The 20,765-nt window shown below is 42.7% G+C and overlaps 1 protein-coding gene across 1 annotated transcript in view; it reads right to left on the bottom strand.

The window, feature by feature from the left end:
- The window catches only part of FLI1 (Fli-1 proto-oncogene, ETS transcription factor), a 133,538-nt gene that overhangs the window by 71,452 nt on the left and 41,321 nt on the right, over positions 1-20,765 (bottom strand). Inside the window, exon 2 of the mRNA XM_089652096.1 lies at positions 14,118-14,329. Within this exon, the coding sequence (XP_089508222.1) occupies positions 14,118-14,329 (212 nt within the window). The remainder of the gene's footprint in view (positions 1-14,117; positions 14,330-20,765) is intronic.

Here is a 20,765-nt window from a genome sequence, read left to right on the forward strand (position 1 = left end):
AATTACAATTCTGCCTTAAAGGATAAAAAAAAAATCACCTTCCCTGTACCCCCCCCCCTTCCCACATTAAGAGGGATAAATGTTCTTTAGGTCTAGAGCAGGGGTGTCCAAACTTTTTTCAAAGAGGGCCAGATTGGATGAAGTGAACATGGTGGAGGGCCGAACATTTTTCCGAACATTCTTTGAACCATTACAATTAAATGCAAATAAATTATTTTATGCCAAGTTAATTGTAAACGACATACTTTTCATTTCATAACATTAAGATCAACTGACAGCTGAGTTTTCACAATGTATTGAAAATAAATTTAAAAAAACTTACCTGCACTAATGTGAAGGGTAAAAAAGGTAGCTGGAGCTGAAGTCTCTGCTCGGCAGCCGGGAGGGGAAGAGAAACACACTTCACGTTGGAAGCCCGGCCCTGACGTCACCGCCCTCTGTCGCTCCCAGCGCGGCGCAGTCACGCATGCGCACTGCTCTCAAGCAGAAGACTGTCTGCCACAGAAGGGAGGGCCATGCGACAGCCGCATTTACACAGACCAGGGAGAACGCGCCGCAGTCAGGCATGCGTACTGCCCTCTGCTCTCAAGCAGAAGACTGTCTGCCATAGAAGGGAGGGCCGTGGGAGGGCCACATTACACAGAGCAGGTAGGGCTGTTGGAGGGCCGTATTAAACCGACCCCCGGGCCGTAAATGGCCCGCGGGCCGGACTTTGGACATGCCTGGTCTAGAGGAATAAGCTGTAATGCTTACTTTACCCCCTGTTATAGTAAGCGCCCTCTATCTGTGTGACCACTTCTACCCTAATGGTCCTGCACTATACATAAGGACAACAAGGGCCTACCTGCAGCCCGTAGGGTGGGAGAGTACCAGAGGGTGCAGGAATAAGGAATAACTACTGTAAGTAGCCTGTAAGTCGCCACTAGCCTAACGAGCATTGAATCCTTGCACTGAGGATAGGGGGTGGGATATCCTGTTCCTCGCTGTGCCCTTTGGTTCCTCTCGCCAACCCCTGGTTCACTGCAAGAAACACTTGTGACATAGCAGGCGAAGCCACGGAATACAGCGGGAGACACGTTATCTGTCACACTCAGGTGTGTTGAAGAGCAAAAGCATTTAAAGCAAGATTTAAAGCAGAAATTAACCCATCAAATTTACTGTTTCCCAAAATAGTTACATTCAAATCATGTCGTGAAAGATAATGGTCATAATTGCTTTTGCTCTCAACAAAACTATCAAGCCATCAAATGCCCGGTGTCATAACTGATCACATGTGCAACACAATGGCAACTTCAGATCAAATTCAAGGTTTATGGCCACTTCCTTGGCTGTGAAGGATAATGGGTTTAGTTCCATTTTAACACATTGCCCGCTAGAAAAGCAAGAATTTTTTTTTCTTTTACAGGATTCTTACCATCCAACTCCTCTTCTTCTTTTTTTTATTTTTTTTTCTAGGTCCCTAATTTTTTTCTTCCCAGCAGGACCATTTCCGAGAAGTCTATCGACAGATTTCTCATGAACAAGAATGGCCATAGATGGACTGAACTTCAGCCGGTTCCTGCTGAATTTCGATCCAGCTATGGGCAATTTAAAGCGGAGTTCCAGCTGAATAAAAAAATAAAAGTCAGCATCTACAAAAACTGTAGCTGCTGACGTTTAAAATACAGACACTTACCTGTCCCTCGGTCCAGCGGTGACCTCTCCACGGCTAGTTTCACAGTTGGTCTTCTCTCCTGGGCGCCGGCATCTTCAGTGTGGTCACCCGGCTGTGATAGCTTTCGGCTATAGCGCTGCGCTTTGTGAATGTCCTGTAGTCTTCTGGGACCTATAATGTGTCCCAGAAGACTACAGGGAGGGAGGGAGGAGGTTAACTTCTGCTTCCGATCTCCTTAGGTGATCGCAGCAAAAGTGGAAACGAGTACCTGCCAAATTCGGGTAGCCGCTCACCAAAGGTGCCAATCCTTAAAGGAGAGCAGGTAACAAAGGCTTAAAGCAGAACTTCCCCTTTTAAGTGGAGCTCCACTTTAAATTGGTTCTAAAGGCTCAAGGTTTATTACCAACCAAAAACGTAAATGTGTTTTATTGGGATTTTATGTGATAGACCAACACAACACAAAGTGGCACATAATTGTGACGTGGAAGGAAAATGATAAATGGTTTTCAAATTTTTTACAAATAAATATCTGAAAAGTGTGGCGTGCATTTGTGTTCAACCCCCGAGTCAATGATTTGTAGAACCACTTTTCACTGCAATTACAGCTGCCAGTCTATTTGGGGATGTCTCTACCAGCTTTGCACATCTACGGAGTGACATTTTTGCCCATTTTTCTTTGTAAAATAGTTTAAGCTCTGTCAGATTGGATGGAGGGCGTTTGTGAACAGCAATTTTAAAGTCGTGCCACAGATTATCAATTGGATTTAGGTCTGGACTTTGAGCCATTCTAACACATGAATATGCTTTGATCTAAACCATTCTATTGTAGCTCTGGCTGTATGTTTAGAGTCGTTGTCCTGCTGGAAGGTGAACCTCCACCACAGTCTCAAGTCTTTTGCAGACTCATAACAGGTTTTCCTTTAAGATTGCCCTGTATTTGGCTCCATCCATCTTTTCCTCAGCTCTGACCAGCTTCCCTGTCTCTGCTGAAGAAAAGCATCCCCACAACATGATGCTGCCACCACCGTGTTTCACGGTGGGGATGGTGTGTTCCGAGTGATGTGCTGTGTTAAGTTTTCCGCCACACTTAGCGTTTAGCTTTTAGGTCAGAAAGTTAAATTTTGGTCTCATCTGACCAGAGCACCTTCTTCCACATGGCTTCTCGCAAATTGCAAATGGAACTTCTTATGGCTTTCTTCCAACAATGGCTTTCTTCTTGCCATTCTTCCATAAAGGTCAGATTTTTGGAGTGCACGACTAATAGTTGTCCTGTGGACAAATTCTCCCATCTGAGCTCTGCAGCTCCTCCAGAGTTACCATGTGCCTCTTGTCTGCTTCTCTAATTAATGCTCTCCTTGCCTGGCCTGTCAGTTTAGGTGGACGGCCATGTCTTGGTAGGTTTGCATTTGTGTTATACTCTTTCGCTGCACAGTCTGTTGGTACTACATAAATCCTGAAGAATAATAAAAATAATTCTTGCCAGCTGTGGACACTGTCGCTTTAACCGCTTGCCCTCCAGAAGATTTACCCCCCTTCCTGACCAGGCCATTTTTTGCATCACGGCACTGCGTTACTTTAACTGACAATTGTGCGGTCATGCAACCCTGCACCTAAATGAAATTTATGTTCTTTTTTTCCCCACAAATTGAGCTTTCTTTTGGTGGTATATGATCGCCTGTGCATTTTTTATTTTTTGTGCTATAAAAAAAAAACAATTTTGAGAAAAAAGATATTTTTTACTTTTTGCTATTAATTATGTCCAGTAAAAAAATTTTAAAAATCAAATTTTGTCATAAATTTAGGCCAAAATGTATTCTCCTACATGTGTTTGCTAAAAAAAAAATCCCAATACACGTAAATTAATTGGTTTACGTGAAAGTTATAGCATTTGCAAATGGAGGTATATATACTGGGATCTTTTTTCTTTTTAACTTATTATTCTTACTAGTAATGGCGGCGATCAGTGACTTATTGCGGGACTGTGGCGGGCATTCTGACACTTTGGGGAACTGACTTGGTGTCACTGACATCCCCAATGACACCAATACAGTGATCAGTGCTAATAAAAAGCCCCCCCCCCATCGGAGATGCTCGCCAATCACCGGGCAGTAGTGAGTAATCACTGGCTGGGATCCAGTGATTGACGGCCGTGAATGGTGTGCGCCCCCTACCCAGAAATGCAAAATTTTTATATATACACGTGATTTTGCGCACCCGTGCCACCCTGTAGCAGTATATCTGGTCAGGCACCAATTACCTGAACAATTAAACTTTTGTATTGTAGGAAGGGGCCCAAGCACCCAGAGATAACAATATAAACATAGGTAGAATGTACATAGTATTTCATGCAGATAGTGTTTCTGTATGTACTGAAATTGTGTTGCCATAGTACACAATGGGGGAGATTTACTAAAACTGGTTTACGCAGAATCTGGTGCAGGTGTGCATGGTTGGTCCACTTCTTACTTCAGCTTGTTAAATCATGCAGTGGCAGTAGAACCTGGAAGCTGATTGGTTTCTATGCAGAGATGCACCAGATTTCTGCACTCTCCAGTTTTAGTACATTATTATATTATTATACAGGATTTTTATAGCGCCAACAGTTTGTTCAGCGCTCTACAATATAACGTAGACTACAGCAACAATACAGTTCAATACAAGAGGGTTAGGAGGGCCCTGCTCCTTGGAGCTTACAATCTAAGAGGGAGGGGCTAGTGGTACAAAAAGGTAGTAACTGTGGGGGATGGACTGGTAGGAGGAGTAGAAGATTCCATTATTAGCTGAGGGCAGGATAGGCTTCCCTGAAGAGAGAGGTTTTCAGAGATCGCCTAAAAGTGAGCAGAGTAGGTGATAGTCTGATAAACTGGGGTAGAGAGTTCCAGAGGATGGGGGAAGCTCTGGAGAAGTCCTGGAGACAAGCATGGGAGGAGGAGACAAGGGAGCTAGAGAGCAGGAGGACGTCCAAGGAGCGGAGAGGACAGTTTGGGTGATATTTGGATACAAGATTGGTGATGCAATTTGGGGCAGAGTTATAAATGGCTTTATATGTTAATGTTTTGAATTTCATCCGTTGGGCATTGGGAAGCCAATGGAGGGATGGGCAGAGAGGGATGGCAGATACGGAACGGTTAGTAAGGTGGATGAGTCTGGTAGACTGAAGAGGGGATAGGTTGCGATGAGGTAAGCCAATGAGGAGGGAGTTACAATAGTCAAGGTGAGAGATAACCAGGGAGTGAATAAGTTGCTTAGTAGTTTCCGAGGCTAAAAACCGCCATATCTTGGAGATGTTGCGGAGGTGAAGTCTACAAGATTTGGACAGGGATTGGATTTAGGGCTGAAAGGACAGATGGGAGTCTAGGATTGCACCTAGTACCCTAGCATGAGGGGAGGGACTGATGGTTGTATTATTGGTCGTGATGTAGAAGTCAGGGGAGGGGGAACGGACTGGAGTGAATACGAAGAGCTCAGTTTTGGAAAGATTGAGTTTGAGGAAGTGGAGTGACATCCCTGCCAATATGTCACTTAGTAGGTTAGTAATGAGAGAGGAGAAACAAGGGGTGAGGTGAGGAGTAGAAAGATAGATTTGTGTTTCATCAGCATAGAGATGGTACTTAAAGTCATGGGAGTTTATCAAGCGACCAAGGGAGGAGGTGTAGATAGAGAAGAGAAGGGGGTCCAAGGACAGAACCTTGAGGGACCCCTTTAGAGGGGTGGGGAAGGCACCGTTAGAGAGGGAGAGGTTGAAGATGTGAGTGAGGGAGCATGGGATAGAAGAAGAGGGTGACCGTAGTAATTGTGAGGGGACAGGATCCAGGGGGCAGGTAGTGAGACGGGCTTCTGAGAAAACCTTAGTGACCTCTTCAGTAGTAGAAAGGTCAAAAGAGGAAAGTGTTGAGGGAGGTTTAGTATACAGGTGAAACTCGAAAAATTTGAATATCGTGCAAAAATTCATTTATTTCAGTAATGCAACTTAAAAGGTGAAACTAATATATGAGATAGACTCATTACATGCAAAGCAAGAGAGTTCAAGCCGTGATTTGTCATAATTGTGATGATTATGGCTTACAGCTCATGAAAACCCCAAATCCACAATCTCAGAAAATTAGAATATTGTGAAAAGGTGCAATATTCTCGGCTCAAAGTGTCCCACTCTAATCAGCTAATTAAGCCATAACACCTGCAAAGGGTTCCTGAGCCTTTAAATGGTCTCTCAGTCTGGTTCAGTAGGAATGGCAATCATGGAAAAGACTGCTGACCTGACAGTTGTGCAGAAAACCATCATTGACACCCTCCATAAGGAGGGAAAGCCTCAAAAGATAATTGCGAAAGAAGTTGGATGTTCCCAAAGTGCTGTATCAAAGCACATTAATAGAAAGTTATGTGGAAGGGAAAAGTGTGGAAGAAAAAGGTGCACAAGCAGCAGGAATGACCGCAGCTTGGAGAGGATTGTCAGGAAAAGGCCATTCAAAAGTGTTGGGGACTTTCACAAGCAGTGGACTGAGGCTGGAGTCAGTGCATCAAGAGCCACCACATACAGACGGATCCTGGACATTGGCTTCAAATGTCGTATTCCTCTTGACAAGCCGCTCCTGAACAACAAACGTCAGAAGCGTCTTACCTGGGCTAAAGAAAAACATACCTGGTCTGTTGCTCAGTGATCCAAAGTCCTCTTTTCTGATGAGCGCAACATTTGCATCTAATTTGGAAACCAAAGACCCAGAGTATGAAGGAAGAATGGAGAGGCACACACTGCAAGATGCTTGAAGTCCAGTGTAAAGTTTCCACAGTCTGTGTTGATTTGTGGAGCCATGTCATCTGCTGGTATTGGTCCACTGTGCTTCATTAAGTCCAGGGTCAACGCAGCTGTCTACCAGGAGATTTAGGAGCAATTCATGCTTCCTTCCACAGACGAGCTTTATGGTGATGCTGACTTCATTTTCCAGCAGGACTTGGCACCTGCCCACACTGCCAAAAGCACCAAAACCTGCTTCAATGACCGTGGGATTACTGTGCTTGATTGGCCAGCAAACTCGCCTGACCTGAACCCCATAGAGAATCTATGGGGCATTGCCAAGAGAAAGATGAGAGACATGAGACCGAACAATGCAGAAGAGCTGAAGGCCGCTATTGAAGCATTCTGGTCTTCCATAACACCTCAGCAGTGCCACAGGTTGATAGCTTCCATGCCACACCACATTGAGGCAGTAATTGCTGCAAAAAGGGCCCAAACTAAGTACTGAGTACATATGCATGCTTATACTTTTCAGAGGTCCGATATTGTTCTATGTACAATCCTTGTTTTATTGATTGCATGTAATATTCAAATTTTCTGAGATTGTGGATTTGGGGTTTTCATGAGCTGTAAGCCATAATCATCACAATTATGACAAATCACAGCTTGAACTATCTTGCTTTGTATGTAATGAGTCTATCTCATATATTAGTTTCACCTTTTAAGTTGCATTACTGAAATAAATGAACTTTTGCACGATATTCTAATTTTTCGAGTTTCACCTATAAGGTATGCCAAGTGGTATGGATGTCTGTGCAGTAGAGATGCCCCTACGAATTGCATCAATCTTGTTTTTGAAATGATTTGCAATCTTGTATGCAGTGAGTGAGGTGCTAGGTGGAGGTGAAGGTGGGTAAAGTAGAGAGTTAAAATAGAGAAGAGACAACTGAGGACTGGATGACAAGCTATTAATAACCCCATTATGTATGATATAGTGCCTGCACTTCATTTCTCTTCTACAAAGGATTATGAACATGTCTTGTTGTTTTACTTTTGCATACTTCCATTTTTTTCCAGCGGGTTTGGAGTTCTGAGCACTCCACAGGCGTATTTTGTAGCTGGTAATAGACCCAAGCCTCTCTGCAGATAGAGAGATGAGGGATTTTGCTCTGTAATATGTTTCTCATCTCTCCAGAGGGTTAACAGTTCATCCGTAATTTTTTCCGAATGTCTGCAGTAGACTGCCGAATCTGCACAACGGACTGGAGATGTTGACTAACATGTGTTTGAATTTAAGTTTTCATCTTTTGGCTACTGTTTTTCCAGGCAGCCGACCAAAGATCTCGTGTCAATCCCCGGAGGGGTTATGGAAGAGCCATTCTCAGGGTGTACGGGAGGCACAATTATACAATCACATTGTACATGGAAGTGGTTAAGGTTAATATCACTTGGCTCACACATTACATAGAAAGTTCTCTGTTAGATTACATGAGACTTGTTCACGGGCACGCTTCCATATTTATAGGATGTTGCCTATATATGTATTTTATGGAAGACATGCACATCTTAAAGGGAAACAGGATTTATTTAAAAAATATGAATATGTCTTAATGTGACACTAAACTATCCTTATTCTCCAAAAATAATCCACACACATCCACTACTTAACTACTTACTAGAACCATAGGCAAAACTTTTTTTTTTTTTTGATAGTGTAAGGGAGGGTTATAACACCTGTCAGTTTATTTTTCGCCACCAGTGTCCCATTGGGGAGATTTACCTTCACTGTCCCATGGCCAAAACACGAAGTGAGACAACCCCCTCAAATTAAGGCAATTCCTTGGGGACCCCTAGGTCACCAGAACTAGTGTTCCAATTGGAAAAGTTCCCCTCTATTACTTTTCTGGGGACAACACAAATTGTGGGATTTACATTACTTTCTCTTCCGATGGTAATAGTAAACAGGAAAAATAGAGTAGATTGGGGGCACAGACAGCAATAAAACCCTAATAGGTCATCAAATCCATTTTCACTCCAGGCAAAACTTTTTAAAGTTATACTTTAATGGCCCTGTAATTATTTTTTTGTGAAATCGTTTCTTACAGTGTTTTTCTGATTCCTTGTAACTAATATCCTCTGTGAGGTCCTCTCCTTTTCCCCCTTACTTCTGTTTGTTTGTAAGGTGCAATGCACGTTCGTTGTAGTCATGTGTGCTGCTATATGGACATATCAGATCCCATAGTCCAAAGTCCCTCTTGGGAGCAAGCAAGACAGGGTGGCTACATTCCTAAATACTTTGGGACCATGAAAAACAAACATGGCCACCCTTTAACAGGACGTCGGATCACAGCAGCAAAAAAAAAAAAAAAATGGAGGAGGCTGAGAATAATAGATGGTACATTTTTGAGTTAAGAATATATACTGGAATAAATGTTTTTTTTAAGCCAGAGCTTAGTGTCATTTTGAATCCTAATTCAACCTATGTTAAATTTTTAAATATGAAAAAAAGTAGACATTTTACAAATTTTTTAAGGCGCCTGCAAAAATGTATAATCTTGGATATGTTACACCTATATTATATGTCCTCCTTTTACTCTTACAGATACAAATACTTTTTATATGTTGATCTTTACATTGTTCTCATAACAGAAGTCAACTGTGGTCTTTCATGTAAGTGATTGAGTGGCTATATTACTGCCCAATCATTTTTAGAGGGTGCAATAGAGGCCCCTCTCCTGCTGCCATTCTTGGGCTCTCCCATGTCATTGGGGAGCCTGAGACCGCTACAATTTGTCAGGCTGGCTGAGTACAGAGGAGAAGGAACATCTATTCCCTCCACTCCTCTGTGACAAATGAAGCAGTTGATGTGTCCTACATCACTTCTGGTTGTGGTTGTTTACTCGCCGTTGATGGCTAAGCAAGTACCTGTTCAAGCCAGTCCCTGTTTGATTATTATTATTATTATTTTTTTTTACATACTGTCACCAGTGCAAAGCCAGTGTCACTATGGTGATATCGTACTACTGTGGTGGTGACCATGTACAGTGGCTGGCTGCTCTAGTATCACTGTATGTGTGTTCCACCAAAGCCATTATCTCTGATCACCGCTGCAGCAGTACAATGTCACCAGACCAGTTCTGCCATTCAGTATTCCTAATCACCACTGCACCAGTCAATGTCCCTAATCACCTAGACACTAGTCATATTGTCCCTGATCACTGCCACACCAGTTATATTGTCCCTGATCATTGCCACACCAGTCATATTGTCCCTGATCATTGCCACACCAGTTATATTGTCCCTGATCATTGCCACACCAGTCATATTGTCCCTGATCATTGCCACACCAGTTATATTGTCCCTGATCATTGCCACACCAGTTATATTGTCCCTGATCATTGCCACACCAGTTATATTGTCCCTGATCATTGCCACACCAGTCATATTGTCCCTGATCATTGCCACACCAGTTATATTGTCCCTGATCATTGCCACACCAGTTATATTGTCCCTGATCATTGCCACACCAGTCATATTGTCCCTGATCATTGCCACACCAGTTATATTGTCCCTGATCACTGCCACACCAGTCATATTGTCCCTGATCACTGCCACACCAGTCATATTGTCCCTGATCACTGCCACACCAGTCATATTGTCCCTGATCACTGCCACACCAGTCATATTGTCCCTGATCACTGCCACACCAGTCATATTGTCCCTGATCACTGCCACACCAGTTATATTGTCCCTAATCACCACAACACCAGATACAGTGTCACTGATCACTGCTACACCAGTCATATTGTCCCTGATCACTGCCACACCAGTTATATTGTCCCTGATCATTGCCACACCAGTCATATTGTCCCTGATCATTGCCACACCAGTTATATTGTCCCTGATCATTGCCACACCAGTCATATTGTCCCTGATCATTGCCACACCAGTTATATTGTCCCTGATCATTGCCACACCAGTCATATTGTCCCTGATCATTGCCACACCAGTTATATTGTCCCTGATCATTGCCACACCAGTTATATTGTCCCTGATCATTGCCACACCAGTCATATTGTCCCTGATCATTGCCACACCAGTTATATTGTCCCTGATCATTGCCACACCAGTCATATTGTCCCTGATCACTGCCACACCAGTCATATTGTGCCTGATCACCACCACACCAGGTATGTTGTCCATCATCCAGTACCAGTCCATACCAATGAAAAAGAAAACCTCTGCGCTAACCCAAATAAATGAAAAAATAATTACTATTGTGTTGCAGCTAATCATTGTCGTGCGTTCAGACACCAAAAGGAATCAATATCAAAAAGTGCAGTGCAACTACTAATGTATGTACCACTGAATAAAAATGTGCAAAATTATATAATCCGATAAATTTGTGTGACGTCCAAGACAACCTTATATATACCAATAAATTTGTATAAACACATGAAAAACAAAAATAAATAAAATTACAAAAAATACCTCCAATCTATTGTGAAATTCACCTTGTTTGTCAAGAACAATGCTAAGGAACTCAAATCCCTCTATAAACTTCACATAAACTGAAAAAGCATATATAGCAACATGAAAATATTATAAACAAATGTGATAATTATAATAGTCCCAAATATTTCTTGTGCAAATTCTGGTCCTCAGAACAGATCGTGCTTGATGACATGCATATATCATGCGTGCCCGATACAAAACTGCTAATGTGCTCCACCACAGTGCAACGACACTCAATACTGCCGCTTGCCTCAAGGTTTGACCCACATAAAGGTAAGGTCAAACACACTTGCCCAACGCTCTGGGTACAGTAAGTAGCAATCTTCCTCCAGTTAGCTTATAACAGGTATCGCTTTAAGACCGCTGGACTTCAATCAGATAAATGCAAAATATAAAGCAAAAAGGATCTCATAGTCCAGTATCTGAGTAACTCATTGATGTTTATTAAAAAGATTAAAAACACACAAAATTAATGCACTTTTAACATCTAGTGCACCAGATAAATCGCTTGTTTAAAATCGTCTTCCAACAATATCATTGTTCTCTTAAGGATGCATATTCCTGGAGTAGTGTCTAAGCTGGCTAAACTCAGACTTCCGGACGTGATGATGTCACGTGGCCCCGCCTCTTGACACGCTTAATTACGTGATCAATGGCTTATTCGTGACCTATGATTAAGTCATTTACTGTACCCATAGTATTGGGCAAGCGTGTTTGACTTTGACTTTACCTTTGTGTGGGTATAACCTTGAGGTAAGGTATTTTGCTTTTCATGCGTTTTATATGCATTTATTGATATATATATATATATTTGTGTTGGATGTCACACACATTCACTGGATTATATAATTTTGCACATTTTTATTTAGCGGTATGCACATTAGTAGTTTCGCTGCACTTTTTAATATTGACCAGTCCATACCAGTAGCAGTGTCTTCACACTAGTGTAAGCCAGCAACAGTGTCAAGAATTGTCGCCATTGCAGTCCCAGTGTCACCACACCAGTGTAAGCCAGCAACAGTGTTCCTGATCACCACCACACCAGTGCACTGCTGCCTCTGTCTGCCGTATGTACTAACCCTTGCTGTTTGATCATGTTTCTGCCTGTTCCGGTACCAATCCTTTGCCTGTTTGCTGACAATATATTTGCCTGCGACCGGAACTGACCCATCTGCATGTCCGACTATGTTCCTGCAGGATACTAGTCGCAACCATCCCCTACGGACAGCTGCACTCCTGGAATTCTTTTGTTTGTCCTTTTTTCAGCCTCTGGTACTTCCTGGCCACCAAACATGGCATTACTAGGGTCAGCCATTTACCAGTAGGCTAGGTTTGCTAAGCTTATAGGAACTGAGACTGCTATAGGCGAAGCTACTCTAACCTACACTATATTGCCAAAAGTATTAGGACGCCTGCCTTTACGCACACATGAAATTTAATGGCATCCCAGTCTTAGTCCATAGGGTTCATTATTGAGTTGACCCACCCTTTGCAGCTATAACAGCTTCAACTCTTCTGGAAAGGCTGTCCACAAGGTTTAGGAGTGTGTCTATGGGAATGTTTGACCATTCTTCCAGAAGCACATTTGTGAGGTCAGGCACTGATGACGGACAAGAAGGCCTGGCTCACAGTCTCCGCTCTAATTCATCCCAAAGGTCTTCTATACTGTTGAGGTCAGGACTCTGTGCAGGCCAGTCAAGTTCCTCCACCCCAAACTCGCCTATCCATGACTTTATGGACCTTGCTTTGTGCACTGGTGTGCAGTCATGTTGGAACAGGAAGGGGCCATCCCCAAACTGTTCTCACAAAGTTGGGAGCATGAAATTATCCAAAATGTCTTGGTATGCTGATGCCTTAAGAGTTCCCTTCACTGGAATTAAGGGGCCAAGCCCAACCCTGAAAAACAAACCCATACCATAATCCCCCTCAACCAAACTTTACACTTGCCTCAATGCAGTCAGGCAAGTACCGTTCTCCTGGCAAATACCAAACCCAGACACGCCCATCAGATTGCCAGACATAGAAGCATGATTTGTCACTCCAGAGAACTCCACTGCTCTAGAGTCCAGTGGCAGTGTGCTTTACACCACTGCATCTAACGCTTTGCATTGCACTTGGTGATGTAAGGCTTGGATGCAGCTGCTTGGCCATGGAAACCCTTTCAGTTGGCTGAATTGTGTGATACACCGGATACAATGTCTGGTATGTTATCAGTACAAATATTGAAAGTCTCACACATGTGGTATTGCCATACTCTGGAGGAGTAGAGAAATGTGTTTTTGGGGTGTAATTCGAAGTGTTATAAATATCTGATTACATTGACAACTTTGTGTCAAAAAAAATATTTTTATATATATATTTATATATGTATATATCAATTATAGTTTGTAGATTTCGCCAGAAATGCAGTTTTAAGCATCCCGGGCCAAGCAGAGTGTATGTATCGACAGCTGCATCTGATGGTTTAACAATGGACATTAACAATTTTGCACACTGCCCCCAAGGAAGGCCACACCTGAAGTGACAATGACCAAATCAGCATCAGTAGAGCTTCTACTCTGACTTTATATGCAGTTTCCATGTCTGTATGATATAGCAGAGCCTTGCTCTAACAGCAAAGCAGGATATTGTTCTCAAAAAAGCCATCCTATACCAATGAACCTAAAATCATTACTTTCAGTGAAAAAGTACAACATTTATCAAGAGGATAGAAATTAAAGAGGGGTTATCACTGCACTGGAGTTAGCAGTCCAAAGGCCATCCAAAACACAGTGGCAGTGTGCCACATTTCCAGTCTCCCTTAATGCATCACAGCAGACAGCTTAACTAAAACAGTAAACCTTGCTGCATTAGTCCTACTAAGGCTGACCATTACCAGCTTTGCAAGCATAGTAAATGTTTTTTGTACTATATAAATGTAATGTGATGCTCAGGGGCGGACTGACAACTCATGGGGCCCCCGGGCAATAGGGGATCATGGGGCCCGTGTCCTTGCCCAAACTCAAAAAAGCCTATGAAAAAGGTACCAGGGGCATCTCATGGGGCTCCCTATTGACCCCGGGCAGTGCCCGAGTTTCCAAATGGTCAGTCCGCCCCTGGTGATGCTACATACAGAGATGCAGCAATAGTGATAGCAATGATAAATACATAGAAGTCCAAGGCTCTTGACATCGGCAACGATTTCCTTAGGTGCTGAAGAATTTATATTTGGCTTACCTAGAGCCATTCATGTGTTCATATTCCCTTTTGATGTTGAGACGCATAGGTGGGCTGATCCATTCTTGGTGTGGCACCATGGGGTTAATCTTATGTGGCTGGCCATAGTCCGGGTTCCCCGATGCTGTCATTTCTGCTTTGGCTAGCTGAGAGGTTGCTCCATAAGCTGACTCAAACAGGGACTGGTCGTCACTCACCACAGACAGAGCTTCCTGTGGAAACAAAAGTATATTGAAATAAAATCTGTAAAATCTTATATAAGCTTTAAAAAGGCATTTTCAGACATTAAATCTGCAGTTTTCATGAAACTAATCCTTGATGATCCTGCCATGAAGGTCTTTCTTCAGGCAGTTCCTGTTATAAAGTGACAGTGCTTTGTCCCTGTCTCCCAATTGCTCTACTACATTGTCCATTGTCATCCTGGCACAAGGGCATCCAATGGAGACTGCAAGTGGATGTATTGACACACAATATGCAGGCATGGTCAACTGTTGTCACCATCAGGAAACCTGTCCCGAGAAATGTTATGCAGCCGTTGCTGGAGTACATGTATACAGAAAATAGTAGCAGTGAGATGTAACAAAGGATGAAAAAGTTTTAACCTCCCTAGCGGTATGATTATGTCCATATTTCTGTGCTGAAAGCGGTACATTTTTTTGCATGGAAATATGTATTTTTTTTATTGTAGGCCTGTCATTTTTAGGAATAACTCACTGAAATCTGTCCGAACAAGAGTCTAGTAAACATTCCGGGTAGGATAAAACTTGAAACACAAAATCATAAATTATATTTTAATAAAAAATAATATAATAATAATACATTTAATTCAATAATATAATTAAACCAAAAACACTGAAATTTGAAATATATCGCCAAGTTCGCACATTGCTGAGCAAAGTCGCAAAATCGTTTTCAGTGTCTGATGACGGATTTCCCCACGAATCATTATCACTCAATTCTGCAAGTGGTTCTGATTTACTATCGCTGTTCTCTAGCCGGTCTAAAACTGCTTTTGACCAAAAGGGACGCTTTTTGGACGCCATGGACTTTTCTAAGTTTCCAGGCAGAAAGAACGGTAAAAATGCAGGCAGAGCACAGGACAAAGCACTAGGGACAAAATGTATGTGAAATGGTTTGATACAGTAATGTTTTACTATGTCAAATTCATTTATAAGAAAATGACAGTTTCTAAAAAATTTTAAATTTGCTGCCGGTTCTGGCCCCCGTACGTCCCGAGGCTCGCAGGGACCGGAACATGGAAGCCAGATGCCGGCATCGGCCGGAGGAGATGGCCGGGGACGCTGCAGGGGACACATCGCGGGAGCGAAGGACAAGGTAAGCGCTGCAGGGAATCACTGAGCAACGCGGCATGGTAAGCCCGAGTGTAGCTCGGGGTTACCACTTTTGGTACTGAAACTTTACCCCGAGCTACACTCGGGAGTACTGCTAGGGAGGTTAAAAAAGGCAATTGTTTATCATACACAGTGCACAGAGAAAAAAACATTTAGTTAGAGATTGGATCAACTTTAAAGTGTTAGTAAACTCTCATGTTTGTTTTTTTTCATCTACAGGTAAGCCAATCATAAAGCTTACCAGTAGGTAAAATGAATATCTCCTAAATGTGCACGGTTTATGAGATATTCTAGTGAGCAGCAGCCAGCGATGTTACCGGCGCAAACGCTCTGAAGGAGCGGCATACCTGTGCTGTTCCTTGAGAGCTGCGTGCATGCACGGGAGTGACATCATCGCGGTTTGGCCAATCAAGCGGCCGCAGCCCATGAACCCCGAAGGAAGACTGTGCGAAGATGGATGCATCTGCAGCAGTGACAGCGGCTGCTGGAGGGCCTAATTTTAAGGTAAGTCCTTCATAAAATGCTAGTATGCAATGCATATTGGCACATTATGTCTTTGCCTTGCAAGGGGAAAGAGTTTACTACTGCTTTAAGAATGACCTTGCTATAAATTGAAAGCAAACATTGTTAAAATGCATTATATTGATGCAATTTTACAGGATAAAACAGTAGCACGTCATATATACACATTTTATTTGATTTATTAAATGCTTGAGCAAAACAAAGACGCATTAGCCATCCCAAGGGATTCCACCTGTAAATTGTTTTTAGCATTAGCGCAGTTATGCATATGTTGCATAATTTTCAGGAGAAATGTGTGGGTTGGATTACATTGTACTTTGTCAGTGTTTCCTCTGCCCTCGTATTACTCACAGTCACATTCATAGGCCCTTAATATTTACATCAACATTCATTACTGAGCTCAGGCAAGGAGGCGTACCATGAAAGGTGCGTTCTGCCGCATGGCAGTTATGCTGTGTGAACCTTCATGATGCAGTTCTAACTTTGCACAAGATTAATGTTGGCGTGTGGAGTTGTTATGGAGATAGCCAATAACATTTTGGCATCTGGCTTTCTCTTCCCACCTTCGTTGCGTGAAGCTGACACAAGGTCTTTTGTGCGGATTCTGCCCAAAGGCTGTTTATGTGGCTCCAGGGAACACCGGGCTTCAATGATGTTATACATTCCATCCACAAGCACAACCAGAACAAGTTGTGTTGAAGAGCTGCGATGGAGTGTGATCACCTCCAACACCAAAACCTCAGCCTCTTAGCAAATGTCACTCAAAGCCTAGTCAGTGTTCCCTCACTCCACCACCCTTGCCCAGACATGATTACACTTTCTAGTCTTAATCTTCCAGGTGAATGTACAGTGGTTTATTTATTAAGGTTCACAATGGTTAACTTTGGAATGTTTTCACCCAGTTTTTGCAACAGTATTTCAAGAAACATTACCAAGAAACATTAGTGACCATTCACTACCTCTCCACTTTTATGGTGGCCATACACAGTTTAATAAATGTTTGATTTCTTTTCATATTTACAGTTAGTTTGGTACCGTGGGTAGGGGTCACTCGCCCTGTGCCGTGCTCATTAATGCACAAGGGGCAAGGTGGGGACCGCTTTCAGGCAGATTCAGTCCTAAGGTGGTCCTTCAACTAAGAGATGGCCGTACACCACATATACCGAGCAAGTAAACTGGACTCCATTAAAATTTATGGTCCTGTGCCAATGCACACTTTGACTGTAATTGTTGTATTTGGAGGGACACGCTGAGCCTATACCTACTCCACTTATCCAGCGTCTCTGTCACCTCACTCTCAGTGACAGATTGGAGTCTCACCATGCAGCAAGCAAGGACGACATGCATGCACTTTAACTCTTCCTCTTCCATACCCAGTGGCAAGGCTGGAGACCTCTGGGGTGCTGATCTGCTTCCGTTTCTATGGGAGAATGATCGCTCGGAGTGGGAGCCACAGAATCAGCCCCCTCTCTCCTACAGGATACCCCAACTATCACTGGCACAATGCTTCATGACTGGCTCCGTGTTCTGGTTATTAGACTTCACTTACTCTTGGCAACTACCTTGCTTTATTCCACACCATCTTAGCTCTTGCAGAGGCTGTCTTTATGTCCCAATGTGCTTTAATTGACCCACGCTAAAGACAATTGAGTAGTGTGCTGGTTACTTTCATACATCCCTTGAATAACTTCAAACCAGGCATTAAAATGTTTAAATGCTTTACTAAAAATGCTCTACTAGAAACTCAGCAAATACAGTTCCAGAGAGCAAACAGTCTTTCCTAACTGAACCTATAACTGTGGCTGCCCCAGCATATCTACACAGGTAAGAGTCCATTCTTGGCCAAGGCAAACAGGCAAGCTCCGAGAACACAGTGACCCCAGGATCCGGACCCCTGTCCCTTTTATAATGCCACAGGACCACTGGGACAGTCTCAAAAAGCCTGCAAAGAAATCTCAGGAGAGGTGGCAAAAATAATGAACCCCTTCCCTCCTGCTAGGGCAGCTATACTAACCCACTACCATAGACAGCCTATCTACAGACTACTTATTCAATTATTCAATCAATATGCCACACACAGGAAAGTTGATTTTGATGAAGAGTTAGGACACAATTGTGACAAATGAAAGCAAATGAATTGCATCTCTGTTTTCACCATGTAATCTCTAAATGCTAACAATTGATATAAAATGATCAATAATATTCTACCCTGGTTGATTGAACCAGTTTGATTGAATCTAAGTCTAAATCAATTGGATGAGAAATTATGGCTATTTGATTTATTGTGGATTTGATCATTTTGATGTGCACATCAATAAAAAGAAAAAAAAAAAATCCAGGTGTGTGTGGTCACCCTTAGACTTTGCCTTTCCCTAATGCTGAACAAAAAAAGGAAAAAAAAACTTTCATTTAAATATATTCCTCAATAGCCACTAAGGATGTGTGCACCAAATGCCTTTGCAAACCCAGATATTATCTTGTAAAAGCAGTGACATAATTACTGAGCTATACATAGCCTGAACAGAGCTGTGGGAGGGACCCAGCAGGCCCTACCAACCACAGGCTGCCTGCAGAAAACTACAGGAGGAGGCAGAGACAAGACCAGTGACCCTGCACAAGGAGAGAGCAGCAGTGACCAGTCTTTATTACAGGAAATCTTTGCACAGAGGTAAAGTTTCACACTGGATTTCTGCACAGTTCGGCTTTCATGTTTGTTCTCATATACTATTGTAGGAACCCTGCCTTAAGTGGGATTGTCTCTATTCCAAATTTACGCTTGCAGCTGGGCTATAGTCTACCTGAGCTCTGAGTTTTTGTTTCTGCATTCATTGGATTTCAAAGCTCAAAATATTGTTTACGTCCGTCAAAAAGAGCAAGAAGAAAAAACATTAGTTATGAATACTAAAACATAAGTTGTGAATACTTATTCTTTTTTGGCAAATTGCAAGGAGGTTTATTGCAAGTGGCGCACGCTGGGAGAAGACATAAATATCTGACCTTGGAGGAGGGCCCACGAGACTACCGCCAGGAGTGGAGGTATCTGTCCTTTCAGGCTTTGCCTGGAAAGGAGGCTGTGCCTGTGAGCATATCTGCCATATGGATTTTTCTTTTCTAGACCTGCTGCCTGCGGTGGATGTTGTTTCTGAAAGAGGGGCCTACGTCTGGGCCTTGGGGTTGATTTACTTAAAGAAAATAGGCAAAGGAAGTTACAAAGGAGGTTTCCAAGGGCAGCTGAGCTTTGCAAGAGAATATGCCCAAGGGCTTAGTGAATGTTTTAAAGTTTTACTTTGCAAAGAATACCCATTCATGTGGAAGGAAAAGAAAAATGCATTTTTGCTTGCACATGATTGGTTGATGGCAGTCAGCAGAGCTTTAAGTGGTTATAAAAGTTTTATGTTTTTTTTATTTCAAAGAACAACAAACGTTATATTTACCTGCTCTGTGCAATTGTATTGCATAGAGCGACCCTGAACCTCCTCTTCTGGGGTCCCCTGCTGGCTCTCTAGGCTCCTCCTCTTCTCTGCGTGCCCCCATAAAAAGCCGTTTCCTATGATGCGCACATGAGGTCTTGCTCCTAAGGCTGGCTGTGTGTATCCATAGACATGCAGTGTAACTCGACCCTGACCCCCGCTCTCTCCTTACAAGATTTGATAGACAGCAGCAGGAGCCAATGAATCCTACTGATCTCACGGAGTCCTTTGAGGAGAGGAAGGGAGAGGAGCGCTGCTGCACTTGAGCACAGCGCTGGATTGAGAGAGGATTCAGGTAAGTATAAAGGGTGTGTGTGTGTGTGGGGGGGGGGGGGTTGTGGAGTTCAACCACTGGGGCATTTTTTACCTTACTGCAGGAAACGCATTAAGGTAAAAAAATCCCTGCCTTTAGAACCACTTTCACCTCATTCACTAAGCTCTGGGGAAATTCCCTTGCAAAGTACAGCAAACACTATATATATTAGAGAGCTGTGTCACTGCTATGTAAATTACATCGATTTGCAAAACCGCTAACAAGAATCAGCTGCCCCAAAGTGCAGTTAAATATTTTTTTGGATAGGGTCAGATATGGTTTAAAGGCTAAGTTGACCTTTAACAAAAAATAATAAACGCATATGATTTTGCAGATAAAAAAATGTGCATGTATTATTTTACACTACAGCCTGCAAAGCATTGCACCCGTGATCAGTGCATTGTGGGTGCAATCGAAAATGGCATATACATATAATCCTGTGCTAGAGGATGGACTCCACAGAGGCTATAACCACATATGGGATGCCTTAAAGAGTGCACGCCTCAATGGACCGGGGAAATCCAAATGTACTGCATGCTAAACATATCAAATAGAGGCCGTGCAGGCCTAGTGCATTACCTTTAAAAAAACATTTATTGTAATAAATGAAATGATAATATACTCACAATGGACAATAATGTCAAAGGCACATCATATAAAGGACAGCAATGTCCAGTCTCACTGGATGATATCCGTGATGGGAATTTTGGACCTCCAATCGGCTAAAGCTTTATGATGACTTGCCTCTTCCTCAGAGCCAATCAGATTGGTATATTACCAATAAATGTTTTTTTAAAGGTAATGCACTAGGCCTGTGCACCCTCTGTTTGTTTCTTTGCATGCAGTACATTGTGGGTGCAATGCCAGGCTCCTGCAGACACTCATCCTTTAACCTTCTGCCCAAACAGGAGGTACGGGTAGACAGCTGTACTAAGTTCCCTTTTGATAACATGTTACACCCATATTAAGGGTGTAACATGTTATGAATGCA

Source organism: Staurois parvus, unplaced genomic scaffold (assembly GCF_062004578.1).
Source record: "Staurois parvus isolate SC_StPar_1 unplaced genomic scaffold, SC_StPar_1.0 ptg000671l, whole genome shotgun sequence".
NCBI lineage: Eukaryota > Metazoa > Chordata > Amphibia > Anura > Ranidae > Staurois > Staurois parvus.